Here is a 23287-nt window from a genome sequence, read left to right as displayed (position 1 = left end):
AGACGCGGCGTGCGTCTAACTCCTCTCATCTCCAGCTCAAATTAAAACCAAGAATGATGGTGATAATTTCCTAGAAGGATAAACATCCGATTGCCTTTTCTCTCCCGTTCCACCAAAAATAAACACACCAGCCACAAGGAATTAGAGGCAGGGAGGAAAGGATGACTATAGTTTGACAGCAGGATGTCAACAAAGCATGACCTTTCATTTACACCGGTCCCTCCGCATTAACCTAACGGGCCAATTACACCCTCAACAGAGGGTAAGTATAGAGAAAGAGAAGGAGAAATCCAACTTTAGCAGACTTCCATGACATCTCTAAGTGTCATTTCCTCTGCTGCTAATTTTAGCACCGATGGCAAGCCGGGCAGCGTGTTTTGTATTTTTTTCCCTGGGTTGTGGTATGTTACCCAGCTTCCTTTTTTTGTTGCTCTCCTTCCCGTCACATTCTGCAGCTTCACCCGGCGCCATGTGCCCGGGGCGAGCTGGGACCACCGTCTCCTGCATCCTCCTTTGCACCTTGCAGCCCATCACCCCGACCCTTGCCAGCGGGGACGCGAGGCTGGCGGAGCTTTGCAGGACCCATGCGACACGCCTGCCTGCGTGCGGCTGGCGTGATTCAGCCCCTGCGAGGTAAACAGCCGTTTCCTGCTGGAGGGAAAGTCCCGGCCACGTTTAACCCCCCCCCCGGCATGGAGTGAAAGCCGCTCTTGCTGCCGGGAGCCGGGGAGGGTGGCCAGCCGGGTGCAGGGAGCGGGAAGGGGATGGCACAGACCTGTTTGCTCTCTTGCACGGGGAGCAGGTTGCTCTGGGACAGACCCAGGGACCGATGCAGGGGTGAGATGCAGCAAGAGGAGCATCGCCATCCCCCTCGAACGATGCCAGACCTCCCTGGGGGACGCCTGCTCCGGCTCTGCTGCCGTGCTGCATGGCCGTGAGCAAGTCATTCCCTTGTGCCTCAGTTTCCCCTGCCTGCAAAATGCCTCCCGGGGTCTTGCTCCCCCCATGGTTTGTTCAAAGTGCTCCTGGATGCAACCCTGGCCGTCAGCAGGACAAAATCAGCTTTGTCACAGCGGAGCCACCAAGGACACGCTGCAAGGAGGACTTGCAGGCGGGTGAATCCAAGCCTCAGAGAAAACCTGAGTCTCAGATGAAAGCCTAATTAAAGAGCTAATTAAAGGGGAGGTCTGGCTAAGTGGCCAGTAGGCAGAGCTCTTCTGATTTATGGCTTCAATTTCGGTTTTGCTTTCCAAGAGAAGCGCGCTGAGGCAGCGAGCGAGGGCAAAGGCAGGGCAGGGCCGGAGTCAGGCCAGGGCAGTGCCCGGTTCCCACGCTGTCGCCCTGCGCGGTGCTGCCGAGGGACCCCCATCCAGGCACTACGGTCCGGCTCCCGTGCCGGAGCCCCTGGGTGACACTGGGCCATGCCCAGCATCGCCTGCATGAGGGTCTTGCTGGCAAACCCCCCCCCTTGCTGGCAAACCCCAGTTGCAGGGGGTCTGCCCCATCCCATGCAGCTGGCACGGACCCCAAAGCAACCAGATTCGCCCGGTGCTGGCCCGGCATCGCCCCGCGCTCGCTGCTGGCAAGGAGCCCACGCAGCCCCGTGCACTCCGTCCGTGTTTTATTCTGAAAGCTGCAGGCATTAAAGCTCAAAACCCCCGAAGTGCAGGCAGGACGTGCTGGGGGTCAGGCCAGAAATGGGGTGAGGGGAGGAGAAGAGGGTGATGCCAACCTTCCTGGGACACCTGGGGTAAGCCGGGACACGGCTCGGGATGTTACCCTCGGAGGGAAAGAGAAACCCCCCGCAGGTTTTGGAAGTGGAGGGGCTGGGGTTTCTGCTGCGAATCTAGGCTGGTAGAAAGGTGGGTGCATCCTCGGCGGGTCCCGGGGTCTCCTCACGGTTCGGGCAGAGGTGGCTTTGGGGTGCGGGAAAGGGGGTGCAGCTGCGCAGGGGAAGGGCACGACGGCCGGCGCTAATCCTCGTAGTATTTGGTGAGGAACTGGGTCGAGGCCACCGGGGAACCCAGCCGAAACTGCTCCACGAAGCTCTCCATCGCCCAGGCACCTGGGGAGAGAGGGAGAGGGGGTGAGCGGGGCTGCGAGGTGGCCGGAGCGGGGGGACGCCCCGGGGCCGGATCCGGGCTGGGGCTGCACGCTGCAAGCCATGCGCCGGCTGCTGCTCTGCCCGAGATGCTGCAGACCACATCCTGCAAACAACGGCAGGCGGGGAGGCACCGGGCTCTGCTCCGTGGGGCCAGAGGGCAGGGAGCCATGGGGAGCCCAGCCCTGAGCATCCCCGGGGATGGGGTAAATGGCGTTGGCTCCTCTCGTGCCCCCCCTCCGCCCCTGCCAACCTTTGGAGCAGACCTTCCCACGGCTTCCTACGAGCCCACCCCGGCGTGCCTGGAAATCCCCTGGCCAGTGCATGGGGGAGATGGCAGGAGATCCCCTGGCCCTCTCACTTGATGCACTGAGCTGCTGCTCCACAAATTGTTGGAGCCAAGGGGGGTCTTCATTCCTGACCCCCCTCCTCTCCTCCCTACCCTGACCCGAGGATGCCGGAGGTCCGGGGGCAGCTCGTGGCTGGAACCACCGGCCTCGGTTTTTCCTGCGTTGGAGGCGTCAGGGAAACCCTCTCCGGGGCGGCGGGCAGGAGGGATTCCCTTGTCCCCGGCCCCACGGGCCAGAAATCCCCCTGCACCTGCCAGGACTCCGTGTCGAGCGTGGGTCTGGCTCGCGGCTGGTGGAGCATCCTCCTCCCCGGCCAGAGGGGCTTTCCCTGGGGGACCCAAGCAGCTCACGCTGCCACCTCCGTCCCTGCCTCGTGGGACACTGGATGGGACACGGCTGGTGGCATCGCAGGGCAGGAGAAGGGGCCTGTTGTTTATCTGAAACCCATCCTCCCCTCCTCTCCCCTTCCTGGCACTGCTCTTTAATGTCACGCTGCAGACTGGCAGCCCTTATCTACCTTCACATCTCAGCCCCAACTGGAGCAAACCGTCCCCTTTGCTTTTGCAAAAGTGCTGAGCAAAATCCGAGCTGCTGCATCACCCGTGCGGGGCGGCGGTGGCTCGGGGTGCAAGCGAAGCCCGGCTCCCCCTGCCTGCCTCCCGCCTCGGGCACTGAGTCAGGGCCTGCCGTGAGTCACCCCACAGCCAAACAGCCCCCGACGGGCTCTGCAGATGGTCCCGGTGCTGGCACCGCACCCTGCGACCTCCCGGAGCTGCAAGAGGCCGTGGGCGAGGAGATGCTCCAGTGCCTGGGAAGGAGGTCCCAGGGTGCTCGGGCCAGACCCCGCACCCCGGCACGCCGGCTGAGAGGAGATGTTGAAATGCATCAAATGCGTGTGGCTGGGGGGGTCCCAGATGTCCCCACATCATCACCACCACCCGCTGAGGACCCAAGCCAAGGACAAGGACCTTGGACCTTGAGGGGATGGACCTTGACCTAGGGGATGGACCTTGGACCTCGAGGACCCAAGCCAAGGCCAAGGACAACGTCCTGCCGTGCCGCACTGGGGTCACCGGCAGCCAGGGCACGCAGCCGCAGAGCAGCTCTGGCTCATCACCGCAGCCCAAGGACCGCGCAGGAGCCCGAGGGGGTTTGGGTTTGGGTTTGGGTTTGGGTTATCAGCTTTGGGTTTGCCAGCAGCACTGCCAAGCCAGGCAACGGCTGCGAGCCCCGGCGCGCTCCTGCACGGCCATCGGGCCCCGGCACGTGCCGCAAACACGTCCATCCCCAAATAACACCCCTGGCAAGGAGGGGCAGCCGCTCGCTTCGGGGTCTCAATCCATCCCCCCTTTGAGCTCTGGGGGTCCCGGTGAGCGTGGTGCCAGGGGAAGGGGTCTCGGGGGGGGGGACGATCCCACTGCGCCCGCAGCCCTCCGGCGGGTGCCTTTCATCTGAAGGGTTTCAAAGCGCTCAGAAAGCCCCGGGGGGGAGAGCGGCCGGTGCCCCGCGGGATTGGGGTGAGAGCGAGACGTGGCGGGCCCCCGACTCCCAGGGGTGCCGGGAGCTGCCATTGATGTTCGTGAAGCCTCCGGAGAGGCGCGGATGAAAGGAGCCGGGAGGAGGCAGAGCCGCTGCAGGGCTGCAGGCACCGGCCCCGGCTCTCGCTGCCACGCGTGGGGCGAGGGTTTTTCCTGACCTACTTTCCTACCTGCTATCGCACCGGTTCTGCCTGTCCCTCGGGAGGAGCCGGGACCGGCCGCAGGGAAAGCCCCGGGTGCAGCCACCAGTATGGCGAAGGGGGTGATGCAGCGGGCGGCTACCAGGTCTGGGGGTCCGCACCCACCACCCCAAATCCAACCCCTTGGGTGCATCCCCAGACCGGGTGCTCCATCCCGGCATGACCGCCTGCACCCCAGGGTGACGTCCCTCTGCAAACCGTCCCAAATCATGTTGCTGCACCGGCGTGGGCCATGAGTCACCGGGCCCGCAGAGCTGGGAGGGGAGCGGGGGGCTGGCCGGGGAGCTGAGGTCACGGTGCCGCCGTCCCCTCTCTTCGCCGGAACAATACGACATTTCATCCATGGCTTGGTCCATTTTCAAGCTCATTTCCCAGAGGATTATATCATCGCACTTGACCCTTATCTGAGCACCCGCCGGCGGAAGAGGAGCGCCCGCTGACACCCACACGTGCGGCAGCCGCCTGATCCCTGAGCACCAGATGGGGAAACTGAGGCACGATGCAGCTGCTGGGCTCGGGGAGCTCAGGCACCCTCTGGCCCCGCAGGCAATGGGTGCATGGGGCTCTTTCATAGCCCTGCCATCACACCCTGTCCCCCTGAAATGACGGGTCCCTGCCTCCCCCCGGCCCCATAGCACCGTGGGGACGTTGCCGGCTGTAATTTATCAGCCTCATCAGCGGGGCCGTTCTCCCTGATAGGATCCCTGACGCTTTTCTGCCAAGATTAATGATGTCCCAGCGGAGGTAGGCGGGAGGCCGCTGGCTGCTTTGGTCACCACTAACTGACACCCGGGGACTTTGGCCGGGACCGTGTGCTCCCTGCAGCCCTTTGCTGCCTTCCATCCCAGCCACGGCCTTTCCCTCCCCGCCGGGGCCCAGTCCAACCCGATTTTCCAGCTGGGCGGATCGGAGGCGCATGAGGTCGGCTCATGAGTCAATGCTGTGGCCCCGATGCAAAGCCGGAGCTGGAGAGGGATGGAGCCACGGGGAGGGCAGCTGGCCAGGCTCATCCCCAGTCCCTGGTCCCCAAAGGAATCGCCGCTTCCCAGAGGCAACATTTCTGGGAAGCAAAAGTCCATTCCTGGTTGTAAAATGCCTTTCTGGGGCAGGAGGAGGTTTGGGGATGCTGGGGAGCATCTCCCCATGCCCACCGGAGCTGGTGGGCATCCGGCACTGGGGCACAGCAGGCTGGAAGCAGAGGGGGATACGGCACTGCCCGGCAGGTGCAATTAAGCCTCAAGATCTCCTGCTAATTAAAGTTCCCCCACAAGGGAAAGGAAGGAGGTGGAAAATGAACTGTGTCCATCCCCCCATGGGCTGCAGATAGGCAAAAAGGTCCCCGGTGCCACCGTGCCACACTGCCGTGGCTGGGGCTCACCAGACACCCAAATTCCCCTGGCTGAGGGAGTTTCCCACAGCTCGCTACAGCAGGCAGCAGAGCCCGACCGCCGGATCGAGAGATTGCAGCGGGTGCCAACGCCTCGGGATGCGACGGGTGGCTTTGACATTTTGCAGACCACAAACTATTATCTTGCATCTTGCCAAAATACAAACACGGCTCGTAACCCTCCTGGCCTGGGAGGGAAGCGGGGCGAGCGGGGAGGAAGGGCTTTGCACCGCCTGACGGTGCCCGTATGGCCTCGGGGACGCCCCAAGAGTCTCCACCTTTGGTCCCGAGCAGGGACAGAGCTGGTGCCCAGTGGTAATTTAGTTGCAAAGCTGCGGCACAGCCGAAAAGTGGAGTGAATCAGACTCCAGTGGAGAAACTGAGGCTCCAAGAGGGTATTTGCCTGAGGTCGCACAGCAAGAGAGCCGGCTGGTGCAGGGATTGATCAGAAACGCTCGCGGAGAAGGATCAGGGCTTTTTTTTTCCTGATGAAACAAGTCTTTTTGCTCAAGAGCCACCCCGGAGAAACACCTCTGCTGTAAACAACCGATTTCACCATTGCCACCAGCTCCAGGCTCGCTGCGGGGGGACGTGAGCGGGGTGCTGCAGCCCTCCTCCTGCTCTGCCACTGCTGGTCTGCATGCCCTTGGGCATGGCACCCGACCCGCTGCCTGTCGGTGCCGTCCCATCCCAGCCCATCCCTACGGCAGGGTGGGCACCAGAGCCACCGGCCACCGCGAAGCCGTCCTTGCTCCCTTTGAGCTGCTGGCGTTGCAAAGGCAGGTCGGGGGGAGAAGTAGCACAGATTTATTTTCCGTACTCGCCATTGCCCCTCGCTTTTTAATTTCCCACGGATTTGCACAAGGAATGGCTCTTTCCGAGGAGCAGGTCCTGGTTTAGTGCCCTCTTCTGGAGGCTCCAGCCCCTCGGCTCCACCGCCGAGCTCCTGCCATCCCGCCTGGCACACCCCACCCTCCCCAGTTCGGCCCCGCTTGGCCCAGGAACTTTCCCAGTTCAGCTTCCAACACGCAGCCCATGCCTGTGCTTGGGCGGAGGGCGAAGGAGGGAGCTTCTCTGCGAGCTGAGCGGCAAGAGGAACGCTCTCGTGGGGCTCCGTGTTCTCCCCGAGCAGGCTCTACCAGGGGACAAGCTGCCAGAGGGATGGATGTGCGGCACCGGTGGTGCACGGCACAGGGACGTGGTGCTGGATGCCGGATGCATCCGGACGCTGGGATGGGCCAGCGCCACTCCCTGCACCCACCGGGTGCTCCGGTCGGGACACATCTCCCTCTCCAGGGTTAGCACCTGGTGCCGATGGGTGCCACCATCTTTGGCGAGGCGGAGGTGTCAGTGCCACCGGCCAAAATTAAAGCAACACGAAGGGGCTGGTTTAAGGCCAAGCAAGATGGAAAACCCCGAGCAAGGCTGCAAGCTGTGCCTGCAGCATCGCCGGGAGAGCCCGCATCCCCTGCACCCCAGGAGAGGACCAAGCCAGGGCCGCGGAGGAGCTGGCTGAGTTTCTCGCCCACAGTCCGCTGGGGTCAAGGGCAGGCCCTCCTTGTTTCCACGTGCTGCCAAAGGCGTTTGCTCCTCTCCTCTCCTCTCCTCTCCTCTCCTCTCCTCTCCTCTCCTCTCCTCTCCTCTCCTCTCCTCTCCTCTCCTCTCCTCTCCTCTCCTCTCCTCTCCTCTCCTCTCCTCTCCTCTCCTCTCCTCTCCTCTCCTCTCCTCTCCCTCTCCTCTCCCCTCCTCTCCTCTCTTCTCCTCTCTTCTCCTCTCTTCTCTTCTCTTCTCTTCTCTTCTCTTCTCTTCTCTTCTCTTCTCTTCTCTTCTCTTCTCTTCTCTTCTCTTCTCTTCTCTTCTCTTCTCTTCTCTTCTCTCCTCTCCTCTCCTCTCCTCTCCTCTCCTCTCCTCTCCTCTCCTCTCCTCTCCTCTCCTCTCCTCGCTGCCTTTGCACCGCGGGGCCAGACCCCAGCACTCAGCCACACAGGGCTGGATGCACTGGCGGTTCAATCGGTGTTCGTCCCACTGCGGTCCCTGGGGATGGATTTATTTAAAACCCTTGAGACACCAAAATCTGGTCCTCTCTTGGCTGCTTTTAGGGCTCATGCCCGGCTCGCCAGCTGCCCTGGGAATTAAAGAGATGGGCTGCGGGCGGGTGGTGGTTCAATCCAGCAGCACCCGCTGGACAGGCCAAGCCTGTGATGCAGCAGTGAAATGGTTAAAAATAACCTTCAACCAACTACTTAAATAACAGCCTCCGCTGAGACAGCCGCAGCTGTCTGACAAACAGCGATGCTCAGGCATCAGATGTTGCGGAGAAAATATCCGCTGCTGTTTTAACGGGTCTTTCCCAGGGAGCCTGGGAAGGGCTGAGAAACTTGAGGATGGGATGGAGACGGCGCGGGGCGGGGAGCACCTGGCCACCCCACGCCTCGGGGGCCGGATCCCCGCCCCGGATCTTCCGCAGGACACATGGGTCTGGTGGCTGCACCCCTTTGGGTTTGAAATCTGGGGGCTGGAGCTGCACATGCTGCTAATAAGAGGATTTATCTGGATAAAGCTCTTTGGTGGGTGTCCCAGCCTCCCTTCCCAGCCCTGGGATGCTGTGATGGGGATGCGGGTGGGTGATCCTGGGTGCCAGGAGTGGAACCCCCTCCTTTGACCGCGCCGGGGACGAGGGGCCGTGGAAGTGCCCCACTCCGCTGGCAGGGGGGTGGCTTCAATGCATGTCATTAAGAAGAGCAGAGCTAATGAGCCAGAAAGAAAACCGAAAGGCAGAAATAACCCGCAGAGAGACTGGCAGCAGCAGCAGCCCGCTCCGGCTGAGGGACAAGCAGCACGGCCCCGTACCGGGTGGGCTTTGGGGTCTCTCCCAGCACGGGGGTCCGGGGACAGCGAGCTCCCACGGAGCTGCCCCGCTGCTGCCCACCTTTCCCCGGGATGCGCAGCGTCGGTTAACGCGGCACAGGGGTGAGTCAGGCCGGCGCAGACGAGACACGCTGACCTGACCTGCCTGTCGAGCTGTGCTCATGTGGTCCCGGCTGGGAAAGTTTTAAAATTTCCCTTGCCAAGGCCACGTGAGCTGCAGTGCCCCATGCTCTAGCCCGGACTGCGCTGGCACCATCCGGGGAAGGAACCCACGCTTTGCCTTTTGCAGGATAGCTCCTTGCCCTTGCTGGGGGTCCCACGGGTGACCCCTTGCCCCAAGGTGCACCCATCCGAAATGAAGCAGCGGGGATGGTCCCGTCGTGTCTTGGGGGTCTCGGTTGCTTGCCTCCATCCTTGCCGGGCAGCATTTTGGGAAACGGCAGCCCTGTCCCCGCGCTGCGCGGGGCGGAGGGGAGCTGGGAGTTGGCGTGTGTTGTGTCAGCCCCGTTTGAGCAATCCCTTGCTAAACCATCTCCACGTCTGATCCTTATCTGCGTGCTCCAAGGTGGCGGTGATGCAACTCCGAGGCTCAGGGGGCCTGATTCAGGCTCAGCGAAGACGTGGCCTGATTTCACAGCCAACGAGACCTCTCTCTGCTTCCGATCCCGCTAGCCAGGCAGTTACCAGCCGTTTTGCTGAGGATTTCTGCTGCCTTGCAAGGATTTCCCACCCCAGCCACGTCCCGTGAAAGGATTTGAAGTCCTTTTGCACCAAAAGAGCATCGCCAGCCCAGCGCTTCTGGCATGCCCGAAGACATGCTGTTACTGCTGCAAATGCATCCGTACCCCCAAGAAAGCCCCTCGGGGCACGGCACGGGGCCAGGACGGCACGGCACGGCACGGCACGGCTCCTCCTTACCCAGCGAGACCCGCTCCTCGGGGCTCAGGGCGATGGCCTCGTGAGCCGGCTGCTCGTACAGGCGGAGCTGGTAGCGGTGGTACCCACTGCGGGGTGGGGGCGTGGGCCGGACGTAATCTGGGGATGCAAAAGAGAAGGGCTGAGCATCCCGCCGAGCGGGACCCGCTTCCCACCGTAACCGCGCGCCCACCACCCCGCTTCCAGGCTGGGCTCGGCTCTCCCACCCAGCGCCGTGCACCGAAGCCCCTCGCCATGCGTGGGGCTGGAGAGAGAAAGCGCTCGGCAGCTCAGGTGTTTCACGGGCAAGAGCAGCTGCTGTGCCCACCCCAAACCCACCCCCTGCCTTATCACTGCCTGGATCCCCCCCATCTGCCTGGGGGCCAGCTCCTGTTTTCCCTCTCCCGAAATAACCTGCCCCCAACCTCCCGCTGTGCCAGCCACCGCCCTCTCCTCCTCCTCCTCCTCCTCCTCTTTCAACTTCAGAGCCCCGGGGTGCTCCTCGCCTCTGTGCCGAGCGCTTCGACCTCTCCTCCATCACCCTTCCCATCTCTGCACCGTCCCTGTCATGCCCCCTCCCCGTTCCCCCTGTGCTGGCTGCAGCCTCCCCCCTGGGTAAGGCCACGTTGGAGGGGACAACATGCTGGAGGGGACAAGCCTGAGACCCCCGGCACCCTGGCAGCACCGTGTCCAGCACCCCTCGCCCTCGTGGCTGCCCCACGGGGGTCTGGGGTGCCTGGCACGCTGCCGGCTGGGCTCCAGCTGCCGGGCTTTTGAAGTCCTCCTGTGCCCAACTTTGGCGGGGGAGGATGCTCTTGTGGTCGAAGCAATGGGTTCTCAGGTGCTGGAAGTCCGGGGCTGTTTCCTCGCCTTGCTGCAGATGTTCAGCATGCAGGCGAGCACGTCCCCGGCTGCACATCGCACCGCCTGCACGCCCTTAACCCAGCCGAAGAGGGAGCGAGCAGCGCACAGCTGCCCAGATGTGGGGCCTGCAGCTGGCTCGGGGCGTAGCTGCGTCATCACCGGCGGGCGAGGACAGAGATGGCCGATCGTCCCCGGGAGAGGGACACCCCCGGGGAGAGACCCCCCTGATGCACGGCACTGCCGATGCCGGCAGCCGCCCCTCGCTCTCCGTCGGGGACGGGAGGACGCGATGACAAGGGACAAGAGGCTGAAGCTCCTCCAGGACTCAGTCACCCGCAGCCGGGCGAGCCCCCGGCCCCTCTGCCCCGCTCCCTCGGGGTGTAAACTCCGTGAGCCGCGTCTGGCCTGTTTTGAACTGAAAGTCTTTGTTCGTGCAACATCACAGAAGTTGTTGGGATTCACCCGCTTTTATCTTGCGTTTTTCTTTTTGATTATATCCCCCCCTCCCCCTTTCTGCACTGGTTTGGAGCTCTTCCAACCGCTGGGGAGTTTTTTTAACCACTTTTGCCTCTAGAAAAATCAGAGAAAAAGTGGCTTCTATTTCAGACAGCGCCCAGCTAACCACGGCTCAGCTGCGCCCTGCGGGAACCCCTCGTGTCCCTCCCTCGCGTCCTGCCGTGCTCGTCCCCACTGGGCACAGCCAGCTCTGCCACCGTCTCATCGCATCTCCCAGCTCGGGCTGCAGGAGACCCCGTCCCCCCGTCAGGGTCTGCACTCACCCGTCAGCACGTGCCCTTTGATGTCCCCAGTCCTCAGATCCGCGCCCTGAAAGGACAAGAAGAGGGGGGGTGAGGTGCTGCCAAGACCCCTGGGAGAGGGACGTGGGGGGACGAACCCCTCCTGCCCCCCCGGCTGCACCCGCTTCTCCCCACGGATTCGTTTTCCAACGTTTTGGGTGTTTTCCTCGCAGAAGTCATTAGGGAGCAAACCTCTCCGGGGCGCATCGCTGGGCCGGGGTCGGGGGAAGGAGCGCGCCAGGGGCTTTCTTTGGTTATTTGGGATTTAGAGGCTCGGTGCACAGTGCCGTGGCACACAGGCGATGCCGTCGCTGTGCTGTCACCCGCACATGGGGGCTGTGAGTGATCTGGTGATCCGGACCGGTGATGCAGGCTGTGGCACACTGGGAAAGCCACAGTAGCCTGTTAAAAGCCTCGGTGCCGCTCGACACGCAGGGTTTTGGGAGGGGTGAACCACGCCGGGTGGGAAGGGGCAGGCAGCGGCGGACCGTGGCGATCTGCACCGGCGTTCCCGTGGCAAAGCTTTGCCCCGTCGTGATGGTTTTGCTCTCAACCAAAACTCCTGCCTGGCGAGCAAGCCCCACCACCGGCAGGCTTGGCTCTCCATCCCTGGCCTGGGACACTTTCCTGGAGGACGGAGGCTTTGCCGAGACCGCTGAGCATCCCTCGGGGACTGGGTTAATGGCAAGGGGGCAGCGGCGGGAGCTTCGGCCGCATCCTGGCCCTGCACAAGCCACCTCACCCCTGACCTGCTGTGCTATTCCCGGCCGGCACCCACCTCCCTCCGATGCCGCCAGAGCTCGTAAATCCTCTCCTACGGCACCCGTTATTCCAGTCCTGCCCACACACGCGCTGCTGCCAGGGCTCCTCCGTCCTAACCTGCCCTGGGAGTTATTACCCCGAAAAAAAGATGCATCAGATAACTGCAAGCAAAAGTGCACGCGGGGAACATGGTTGGTTCCCCGGCTCTTTGGGATCAAAGCTTTGCTTTCTCCAAAAAGAAACCTGCTTTGCACTGACTCACGGCTGGCGACAGCCTCCTGTGAGCTGCCTGTGGCACAGCAAGGTCACTGGGAAGCCAAGTGCCTGCCCAGGTCCCTGGCTATCGGCTCCCCCATGCTGGCTCGCCACCTTGGCAGCCGGAGCCGAAAATATCCCGATGACAGAGAGGTGATGACTAAGATTTTGGGCAACGACTGGCAGGTTTGGAGGCCTTGGTTCACAGGGGGAGGGGAAGGTGGCAGGCAGACTGCCGGGGGAGAAGCACCCCAGGGCGTGCCGGGGCGGGGGGGGGGACAGGAGGCCGTGGGGCTGCGCTGGCTGCTCCCTCCCTGCCTCGTCTGCCCAGATGTGCGAGCACAACCTGCCCAGATGTGCACGCCCGCTCCGTCCAGATGCGCACACCCGCTCCGTCCAGATGCAGATGCCCGCTCCATCCAGATGTGCGTTACCAGCCCGCCCACGCGTGCACGCCCGCTCTGCCCAGACGCCGCGCATGCCTCCTCCGTCCAGATGTGCACATCTGCTCTACCCAGCCGCGCGTGCCCGGCCCCTCCAGCTGTGCCTGCTCCCTCAGATGTGCCGCGCTCGGCTGCAGGGCCGGGCTGGCGGAGGAAGCTCGCAGCAAACCCCGAGCTTGCCGCACGGCCGGGCCGGCTGCCAGTCCCCGCTCTTCAAAGGCAGGGACTGAGGCTTTTTTCTGTTCTGGGTAGGGCTGCTCCCGTGCGGGGACCTCGCTGCTATTCCTGGCTTTGCCATGGGCTTATCGGGAGAGGCCAGGCCTCCTCCCTGTTTTCCTCCCTGCTGATGTGGGTTGCCTGCTCGCCCCAAGATGCAGTGGGTTCTGGCTAGCCCCGGGGATGGGAGAGTCAAAGGATAAAGTTCCTTTCAAGAGGCGAGAACAGGAAGAGGGCGGGAGGGAGAAAGTAGGGATGAGCGCTGTAAACCCTGCCTTGTGTTTTTTAATAGCAAACAGCTCTTCTGAAAGCAAGGGAGCAAACTCTGCTCGCAATGGGCACGGGCTGCTGGGCTGCAGGGGAGGCTGGAGGGGTTGGGTGCGAAGCCCCGCTTGCTCCTGCGAGCTTTCCTTCCTGGGGTCCCGCTGCCTCCCCGGAGCGAGGGGGACCTGCAGCTGGGAAGCGGGCTTTTGTTAGTGTGGGGGGAACGGTTTGCAGGGAGGAATAAACCCCCCCTTCAGCCCGCTGCCCCTTTGCTGAAATGCCAGCGAGGGTGAGGGGAGCATCGCACGCCAGCAGCCCCCGAAGATCCCTGCCACGAGCAGAGCTAATGGCCGCTGATGAGCTGCTGTGTTTATTAATGCCCTTTTATGAGAGCATTAATAGTTCCTAATGACACCATTTGAGCTTCCCAGCCTTTTATCTTCTCTTTCTCTCTTTCCCCCGCCGAGGACACAGTGTAGGAGGTGGCATTAGATATTTCCACCCTCCGGTCCGTGCTGTGCGGTGCCGAGTGCTGGTGGAGCATGGGATGCTGGTGGGATGCTTGCGCAGAGACCTGGACAGCCTTAAAAATCTGTACCACACAATTTCTGTGCCAGGAGCTCCTCTCTGTGCTCTTTTCCTTGGCCAAAAGTGTGGAGAAAATTATCCCCCCCCATTCCTGACACCCCTTTGCCGAGCCGGACACCGGCTGTGCCGAAGCTCCCCAGTAGATCGCAGCCAGCCCTCGGTGTTGCTGGCTGCAAGTTGCAGCGTAGGGTGGGGGGGAATAAATAAATACAAATAAATTAAGAAGGCAGTGAGTCACATTTTGTTTTCCTCTTGATCTTTTTTTTTTTTTTTTCCCTTCCTTTCTTTTCTTCCCCCTCTCCAGAACGTGTCTGATCCCATCGGAGAGGAGGGGAAAGGGATGGGTGGTGAGTGCACCAACGATTTGCCCGGGTGAGGACGGAGGGTTATGGAAAGTGGGTGTGGGAATCAGCACAATCGCTGGCAGGGGACCAGGACAAACAGATGACGGATGGGACCCAGGGCTGCGCAGCAGAGCAGGGCTGGGCTGCTGCCGCCTCACCAGGAGCACGCCCCAGCCCGGCCCCGGGGACCCCAGGGACCCCACGGGACCCACCCGGGTGCTGGGGGCCGCGTCCCGTGGGGTGGCAGCCGAGGTGCCGGCCCGGCAGCACGCTGATATGATTAACCAACAATTAGCCAAGTGGGGAAGTTAATCCCCAAACAAACAGGGCTCCTCCTGTGCTGCTCGCTTACGGCACGCTAGCTTGACGGGGGGAAGGCGGCTTCAAAGCCGGCACAGCCAGGAGCCCAGATTTGTTATTCTCTCTTTCTGTGATCTTTATAATGAGGTCAGGATTTATGAATTGGCTCTCGGGAGCACAGGAGAGCATCCCAGGAAGGGCAGAGCCGCCGGGATGGCAATCCAGCCTCCTGCAAGCAGAGCGGAGGCTCAAACGTGGAATAAAGGAAAAAGATGCTAATTGCAGCTGGATACGGATCTGTTCGACCATGTCCTTGCAGGGGAAGGTGCACGCTTTGGGCTTTCCTCCTCTCCACCAAAGCCAGCACCAGCGGGGAGGATCGCTCCCAGGAACGTCTGGGCTCATCCTCCTTTCCAACAAAAAGCATGTGAGAAAAAACCTGGTCCAAGAGAAACTCTCCCTCCAATTATTTCTGCATGGAGGGAGGCCATGAGAGAGCAGGGCAGGGCCCGGCGAGCTCCCAGCACTCCCAAATTCTGGCATTTCCCAGCTCAGCTGCCCGTTTGCATTTTAGCTCGCGTCCACACCGATCCCGGTGCTGGGGCATGGGATGGACCCGAACCGCCCCGGCTCGCCCACGCCGTGCCGACCCTCTCCCTGCCAGCACGGCTCCAGACCACCCTTGCTTTTCCGATCACCATCAAGCTGGGGTTTTGTGCCCGAAGGAGACTGTCAGCCCCTACCATGCAAATCCTTTTTTTATTATAAATGTCACATCCCGTTATGCCAACGTTGTTATGCCACTGAATTAAAGCTTGGCGCGTCCACGTCGTGTTCTCTCCATCGGGAAAGGAAGTAGTAGAAAGAGAAAAATACAGAGAAAGACATGGAAGAAAAGCCCACCAAGGTGGGGATGTCACCTCTGGCCGGGGAGGTCCCGGTGCTGCCGGGAGGGGAAGGGCATGGTGGGGAAGGGTCTCTCCCGGCTACTGTATTACTCAGAAAAGTGTTTTAACAGCAGATTCCCAGGGCAGGGAACGACTTAGCACAGGCGATGGTGGGAAGAGACCCCGGGTGCTCAGGGCAACGGAGGTTTGTGGGGAGCTCGTGCACACGGGAGCAAGGATGCTCCCTGGCATCCCCAGTCTGGGACAGCCCCGTACACCCAAATCCACCCGTGCAGCTGCCTGCAGCCGCACACTTCGGAGGAAACCAGAGTCCCCTCCCTGTCTTTCTGCATTAGAAATGCAGCGGTTTGGCTTTAACGAAGCTGCAACTTTCAGCGTCGCAGCAGACCCAGCTGGGTGCGTGCACACCCCGGCTGGTGCCACGCTGCCCTGCCCGGCCACCGTGCCTGCTGGCTGCTGACCAGGTAAATCAAGGTGAAAGCCAGGAAATCAAGGATTACGACCGTCCTGGCACCCCCCCACACACACACTTTTGGCTGCCCAGCCCCGGGGACGCAGATCCCTGCACCCCTCCTGCTGCTCCCCAGAACATCCCAGGGGTGCCTGAGCCCTCTCCTGCTTCGCCTCCACATGCTCAGCCCCGAGCTGGGAGAACCACGGTCACCTCGCTGCAGAGAGGAGACCGAGGGTTGTGTCCCCAAGGCCACAGATAAACCCACACCAAAGCCTGGCAGAGCACCCAGAGACGGTGCCGGATCCCATTGCGCCCCAAATCCAGAGAAACCTCCCCTTCCTGCTGCAACCAGACCAGCTTTCCCAACCCCAGATGTTATCCTCAGCCTTCTGCTCTCTGGTGCTTCCCCAGTTCAGCCCCAGTTCCTGGATCCTCGGGATGACTCAGGGCCCTCAGTTTTTGCTCAGAGCCCATTCCGTTCCCCTGGCACAGCTGGAGAGGTGGCACAGGCGACCCCGGACCCGAGGCAGAAACGATGCCCAGCATCTCACCGCCACCGAAACACGGGTACCCCACGCCTCCAGCCTAACTTTCCGCCTGGCTCTTAATTGCCCAGCCGCTTTGCTTTTCATGCGTGCAAATGACAGGAGATTAATCCGCTGCTCGAGAGCCTCCTGCTCCTCTCTGCAGGGTCCGGCGATGCACGGTCCAGCGTCGTGTCCCTGGGGACCTGCCGAGCTACGCGGGGCTGGATACGTGCAATTGCCCCAGCCAAAGATTCCCCCATCACCCATAGCCCAAGCCCATTATTTTAATTTCCTTTAACTCTCATGGAGTTTCACCATTCTGGGTGATATTTGGCTTGCTCGCTGTCAGTCTGCGCATGAAAGTTTGATAAACTACAGCCGAGCCACATACAGGCGCAGAAAGAGTGGAAAAGGTGTATTTCTTTCTGCGGGGAACTTCTCTTTAGGGCAGATCCAGAACATCAGTGAGCGGTGAGGAAAAGCTAAACCCAGGCGGATTGGTACCCCACAGCCGGAGGATCTGCCTGTCTGTGGATTGACGCTGCTACAAGCACCGAAACCGGGTGTTTTTAATATCAGCATCATGCCAGGACACCATTCCTCAGCAGGCAGTGACCGCCAAATAGATGGTGCTGCACGAATCCGCACCGATGCACTACACAGCCTCATCCAAAAAAATGAACTGAGGTTCGTTGGAGCCCTGGGAAAGCTCACTGCAAGTCCCCGAGGGTCCCCGAGGAGCAGAAGCAGCTCGAGGGGTCCCGTTGCCACCCCCGGTCCCCACGGGAAGCACTGCTCTGCCCGGGTTGGAGCAGGACTGGGTGGCCAGGCTGGGATGTCACCGCTCTGACACGGCTCCAAAGAGCATCTCCCCTGGCTTTCCGGGGTCAGCATCGCCGACGATTTACCCCAATTGCTTTTAGGATTATTAGGTAGCGATTACAGCTTCTTGGCGTGGCCCGGCTTTTTTTTCTAGATCGCTATAAATGGGGAAGGCTACCATAAAAATATATTAAAAAATAAATATCAGGCACGGTCGTAATTTAAATTAATGCTTGTCTGATACACCCTAATGCCCCAGGGAAGGACATGCTATAGGGTTATTAAGTAAGCAAAATAAACATAAATCACCTCGGTGTTTGGCTCATTGCAAGATTTTTTAATCTAGGAGCATGAAAACAGCAGAGACAAAATGCTGCACTTAATAACCGAACCGTTCAGGCTCCGCATGCTGCAGAGACCTTCACCCGGCTCCTGCCTCCCTCCTAGAAGCCCGAGGACGGCGTTTCCAGTGCCAGAACATCCTATTTCAAAAGAGAGAGGCTCTGCTGGGTGGATTTCCAGCGAGCAATAGATACCTGCCTGGCTTAGGCGTTGCTGGCACACACGCTCTGCCTATCTGCACCTTTCCTTTACGATCTAGGTGAGGGGTCCAAGCCAGCGGGGCGGAGGCCGTGATGACACCTGGATGGTTTTGAAACTTCAGCCAGAACACTTCTGTTGAAAAAGGAGGTGGTTGGTGGTTTTGTTTTGTTTTGTTTTGTTTTAAAACACCCGTGATATCATAGAGGCAGAGGGTAGCGCTGGGATGGGGGGAACGGGATGCAGGATGCTGAGCTCCGGCCCCAGGTGTGCGGCCAAGCCGCTGCAGGAGGGCACGCAAGATGCGGCTTCGCCAGGACACTCGCAGCGTGGGTATAAGTGATGGCTTTGGGAGTCGAGCTTGGCTGGCTTGCCAAGAAACTGCACGAAGGAGTTTTCTTGCTACCCCTTCTCTCCTGGGTCCCTGGCAGAGAAGCGTCAGGGTTCGTTTAAGCGAGAAAATTGCACCGGTTGACTAAAAAGATGATTTAAGTCAGCTTATGGAAAGGGCGGTACATGCTCTGATCGCTGTCTACGCCGGCTCTGCCTTGCTTTCATTCACAGTGGCTGAAAGCAGGACCAGCAGCGGGCAGGCGGCAGCGGGCAGGCGGCAGCGGGCAGGCGGCAGGCAGCAGCACACGGTGGGGTGGCTGCAACCCGCCGCGCCCAAAAGACCCTTTTGGAGAGCGTTGCAATCACGTCCTGTGCGGTTACACCCCGTCTCCCAGCCCCTGGGCCTCTGTTGTAAACCGGGATGATAAATGATGGATGCGATTGCTAAGAACAACAGGGATGTTGATAGCAACCCCAGGGGTGTGTTAGGAAGCTGCGTGGATGCCGGGCTCCGCGGCTGGCTGGGTTTAATATCGCCGCGGTGTTGCAATTGCGGGCGAGCTCACGGCGGAGCTGTCTGCCAGATGAGTCACCCTGACCCACTGGCCCGGTGCTGGCCCGCCGAGGGGAGGGCTGGGGTGGGCTTCATGCCGCACGCAATCCAGCCGGGACCTCCCGCAGACATCCCCTGCCTCCTCGGTGCCGGTGGGATAACGCCTGAGGCTGCGGTGCTGGTGTGGGAAGTGGTGCTGGGTTAGGAGGAGGAGGAGGAGGAGGAAGGCCTGAGGATGGCTCAGGTGCGGGAGGCAGAAGGGGAAGGGCAGTTTTTGCACCTCGCCGCGGTTTTGCTCGCGGTGGCAGGGTGGCACTGCTCAACCACCCCGCTTGCAACACCGATTTTCCCAGCAGCCGCCGGACCACACCTGCATCGCTCCGCAAGGCTGCTTTGCTGCGCCGGGCTTTGGCACAAGCCCCGGTCCTTCTCCAGGAGCTCCGCCAGGATCTCCCCCCATTCCCCCCATGGGGCCGGGGGACAGGTACCCCTCGATGTCCCCAGCGCTCGCTGGGGCCCCCCCGTCACCCCCAGTTCTGATGGGGCTTCTGCAAAACGCTGCAACAGCTCCAGAGAAAGGTGCACGATGAGGGGTTTCAAAGCCACGAGCAAAGCCCCCGAGATTTCAACGTGGGGAACAAGCTTGAACCGGCCAGAAAAAGGGCTGGGTAGGACCGAAAAAGCCTTTTCCCAAGTCTCTACAGTTCTTGAGAGCGAAAAACTTGTTTGCTCTGCGTGCGTGTAGCTTTAAGATGAGCTTGCTTTTCCAGCAGCAGATTTCCGGCGGATTCTTGGAGAAACACCAAATTTTGCCTAATTCAGTCATTTAAAGGTCTGTAGCCCGATTCTGTGTGGACGAGAGCAGAGCTTGCACTGAAACCCTTCCCTGGGGCCAGGCGCAGGCCAGCCACGAGGATGCACCCACAGGGAGACTCTGCCCACTGCTTCGCCTTTGGGGACGGGAATATATTTGCTTCGGTGGTTGCAAAGCACCAGCACATTCCCAGCGCTGCCACTGTCCAAGCAGTAGTAAACAGTAATAAATACGTCTGTGGGGCACGTGGGCCTGAATGTCTCGCACGTGTCCCGTGCATCACTCTACAAGGCGTAACCAAGCTGGCAGAGATACTCCAAGCTTCAGTCTGGTCCAAGAGGAAAGGATGGTGAGGAGGGCAGGAGCCCATGGGTGCTGGAGGCAGTGATGCTCGGTGCACAGGCTACTCTCAGACACGATGGGAGGCTCCTATGGATGAAAATACAGCCCCGCCACCTCCTATCGTGCTGCAAGGCTTTGCGAGGACAGAAAAACCTGACGTTTTCCAGCCACCAGCCAGCCTTCCCAAAAGAAGCATCCCCTCCCACCTCTCCGGGGTGGTCCTGCGTTTCAGAGCGGGTTTTTGCACCGCTGACGTGCTGCAAAGGCTGGGTCCACGCTGATGCATCGGCGACAACCGGGGTTGAAAGCCCAGGGCACGAAACTGGGGCACGAGCCCCGATTTTGCGGGGTGCTAGCTGGTGATGAGGACCAATAGAGCCTGGTGAGCCGGGAGGCAGGATGCTGCGCCCGTCGCTCTCCCAGCCGCTACGGGGGATGCTGCACCCCACCCTGGCAGCCAAGCCCTGGCACAGGGGGGGCACCTCGGGTGCCTGCGCACACCGCAAACCTCCCCTGCAAATTCCTCCTCCCTGGGGTGTCTGATCCCCGGCCCAGCCACCTTCCTGGGCGCGGGGGCAGATCAAAGCCCGCGCGTGCCAGCCCTCCCACTGCTCTGGGCCAACTTGGCTATTTCGGTTCCGCTAATCTGATGGGAGCGCTGGGGAAGGAGCGTGGGGTGGGGGGGTTGATTTTTTTTCTTGAATTTTTTTTTTTCTCCCTCCTTCCGTTGGCCAAAAAGTCTCCTCTTCGCATTCTGATGACGACAGCCCCGGCCGGGACCCGCCGGGAGGGGAACATGCTGTCTGGCCCTCGCCAGCGCATCCGGGCTGCCGTGGGCTCGGCCTCGCCGTCCCCCCTCCAAGCCACTTCCTGACTTGGCAGCACTTGGAGGGAGAGTCCAGAGCAGCCCCTGGGACAGGAGAAACTCCAACAGGAAACATCCTTCGCTGGAGCAGCGTGAGCTCTCCCCCCTCTTCCCTCCTGCTTGTTATTTTTTTCGGGGAGCGGCGGGTTCTTGAAGGATGGAGCTCTGGGACGCTCATGAGCCCTTCGCATCGATTTAGACGATGGGAAAGAGCCAAGCGCGCCTTTTTGCCAGCGCTTTTTGCTGCTGAGCATCCTACGGCCCCTGGCTCAAGGCAGATCTGCACCGGGGCCGCCCCCCCCCCCCCGGAGACCTGCACTCCAGCAGGCAGCAGCTGCCTGCAGGCAGAAGCCGTGCAGGCAGAGGTCTGGCATCGCCCGTCCTGAGGATGAGGGGTTAACGGCAGCGGCGCTGCTGTTGCTGCACGGCTGGCGGGCGCTCAGCGCTGCAGCTGCCAAGGCTGCTCCGGTGGTGCCATAGACTTCCCTTTCTTCCATAAAAGTCCACCGGATCCGGGCTCCCGTGGGATGCTCTCGGCACGGGAAGGAGGGGGCCAAGCCGCCCTACCTGGGGCGCATGCAAGCGCCGGGGGCTGTTTGTGCAATGCCCCATGCGCCTCCCAAAAAAACCACCTTGGGAGCCAGGAGCCAGCACTTGGGCTCCAGCAAGGGAAAACTCATTTTTTACGTATTTCGGGGGCGGCAAGGCCTGCAGCGGCCCTTTTTCAGCCCGGCTGGGCGAGGACGCGGGGAAAGCCGGGAGGTGATGGCGAGGCTGGGGCTGGGCAGCACAGACACGTGCGGTGTTTCATCATCGCTCAAACAGCCCTGCTCTTCTCCGGGCTGGGGCTCAGACCCCTGGCTCCTTGTCTGGGGGGATGCAAAAGCATCGGAGAGGCTCGTGGGAAGCGGGGAGAGGAGAAGCGGAGGGGGTTTCCCCCCAGGGATGCTCCCTGGTGCTGCCGGAGGCTATTTCTGCACCATCTCCTTGCACAAACCATGCTCTCCTGCCACCCGGGGCTGGGACAGCCCCCCCAGCCCCAAAAATAATAGCTCCCTCCCTCCAGCCCCGATTATTTGCGGGTGGCAGTGCAAATATAAAGACCAAGAGGTCCCTTCCCAGCCCTCTTCCCAAACCAAGGGGTCAAAATTGCATTTTCCCAGGTGCTCGGATGAAGCAGAAATGATGATATAAGCCAACCGCGAGAGCTGCTGTTACCCACAGGGATGCTCGAGCCAGCCCCACGCAGGCAGCGCAGCCTGGTTTGAGTTCAAACCCCACAGATTTAGGACCGATCTACATCCTAACTCCTAACCAGGGCCACCGCAGGGAGCCGAAGCAGGTCCCGATGTGTGGGTGGGCATCCCCGAGGCAGGCTAGGTGGGGGTCCTACCCTGACCCCACAACCAGCTCGCAGCCTCTCGGCTTGCAGGCGGCACAACGCGAGCCCTGTATCACTTACAGCAGCAGACAAGATGTCATCACACCAAGAGGCCGGGGCTTGCATCAGAAGTGTCTTGCAACGAAGAAAGCCAAATTTTTACAGGAGAGGCGCACACGCTCGCTCTCACACACACACACACACCGAGCCTCGGTAATTAACTTAATAGGTTTCTTACAGAATGCCCTGTGAGTGATGCTCAACATATTCAAGTGTTGACAAGACGGCGCTGAACCCGACGCCTACCCAACGGGCAAACCAGGCACCGAGCGCAGACACACCTTCGTTGTCTGAAACTTGTAGTAAAACTCCAAACCCGCCCTTGTGAAATGGGGAGCCGAGCAGATGGGGCTGCGTAACCCTTCACCTCCCGGCACCCGGGCCCAGAGCCTGGCAGGACACATGCGAGGTGGCGGTGGGTCATCCCCAAGAGGGAAAAATGCATTTATAAAGCTAGAAGCAACTGCAGATGTTTCCATACGCGTGTTCAGGAGATGTTACTGATGGGTTTTAGCCCACCGGGACCATTCGCTGAGCACTGAAATAAATTAGCAACTTTTCATTCATCTGTAAAAGTATTCACCCCTTAGAAATTTGCTGTAAATCCAGGGGAGGTGAACACGGTGTTGTCCTCTGGATTTGCTCCAGGTCAATATTTGGGCCGCTAATATAAAAAAGGGCCGAGCATCCCCCGGCACTGCCGGACGGTCCCTCCCTGTGTCTCACCTGGATTCTCCCAGTTCCCAGAGGAGCCGTTCCCTTTCCTCCCACCCTCGGAAAGTCTTTCCTATAAAGGGCACGATTTTGGTTAATCTGTGCTTGATGCTGTGGGTGGCCTCAGCCCCCCGGCTGAGGAAAGCCAAGCCATGCCGTCAGTGCAGCGCCGTGGCCCGACACAAGACCGAACACCCTCCTGAAGAGCCAACAGCACCCACGGTCACCCCAAAAAAAAGAGGGGAAAAAAAAATATCTCTAGAAGAGGGATTAATGGGGAAACCTGTTTGGATGGAGATGTTTTGTAAGAGGCAGCAGAGAGCCGTCTCCCGCTGACTCGGGGTGGGATCTTGAGTCAGGAAAATTGCTTAAGAAAGGGTGGTCGTTCATACAGGTTTCGCCAGGTTGGGAAACGTTCTCCCAGCGGCTGGGACCCGCATTGTACAACGCGTGGAGCAATCGCCAGCACTGTCATCATTATGCTGATGAGCTCCCAAACCCGTCGGGCTCCCTTGGCGTCCCCGCCGCCTGCTCCGTGCCGGCTGGGTCTCTCCGCAGCTGCACCCTCTTGCTATCGCACGGGGATCAGCTCCAGCAGGCTCCGGGGGGAAAGTCTTTCAGCGGCTGCTGGCGATGCTTCACGAGCCTCGCAGCACCCGCTGGAGCAGGCAACGGGCTCATTCCAACATGTCACATCATCTGGAAACGTTTCAGCCGTTTTAGAGGAAGGGAGGGCTGGCCCGGAGCCAGGACACCGGGTTTGGGTGGCTCCTTGCCTGCCT

The 23287-nt window shown here is 60.8% G+C and overlaps 1 protein-coding gene across 3 annotated transcripts in view; it reads right to left on the bottom strand.

Moving 5' to 3' along the window:
• Nucleotides 1-1744: 1744 nt before the first annotated feature.
• The window catches only part of PEBP4 (phosphatidylethanolamine binding protein 4), an 80977-nt gene continuing 59434 nt past the window's right edge, over nt 1745-23287 (bottom strand). For all 3 annotated transcript variants that reach the window (XM_072846150.1, XM_072846149.1, XM_072846148.1), the window contains exons 6-8: nt 11003-11048; nt 9363-9479; nt 1745-2065 (exon numbers count right to left, since the gene is read on the bottom strand). In XM_072846150.1, coding sequence (XP_072702251.1) covers nt 1974-2065; nt 9363-9479; nt 11003-11048 — 255 coding nt within the window. In that variant the 3' untranslated portion in view covers nt 1745-1973. The remainder of the gene's footprint in view (nt 2066-9362; nt 9480-11002; nt 11049-23287) is intronic.

The sequence above is a fragment of the Ciconia boyciana genome, chromosome 25 (assembly GCF_034638445.1).
Source record: "Ciconia boyciana chromosome 25, ASM3463844v1, whole genome shotgun sequence".
NCBI classification, from domain to species: Eukaryota; Metazoa; Chordata; class Aves; order Ciconiiformes; family Ciconiidae; genus Ciconia; species Ciconia boyciana.
This window is presented reverse-complemented; position numbering and strand designations above follow the sequence as displayed.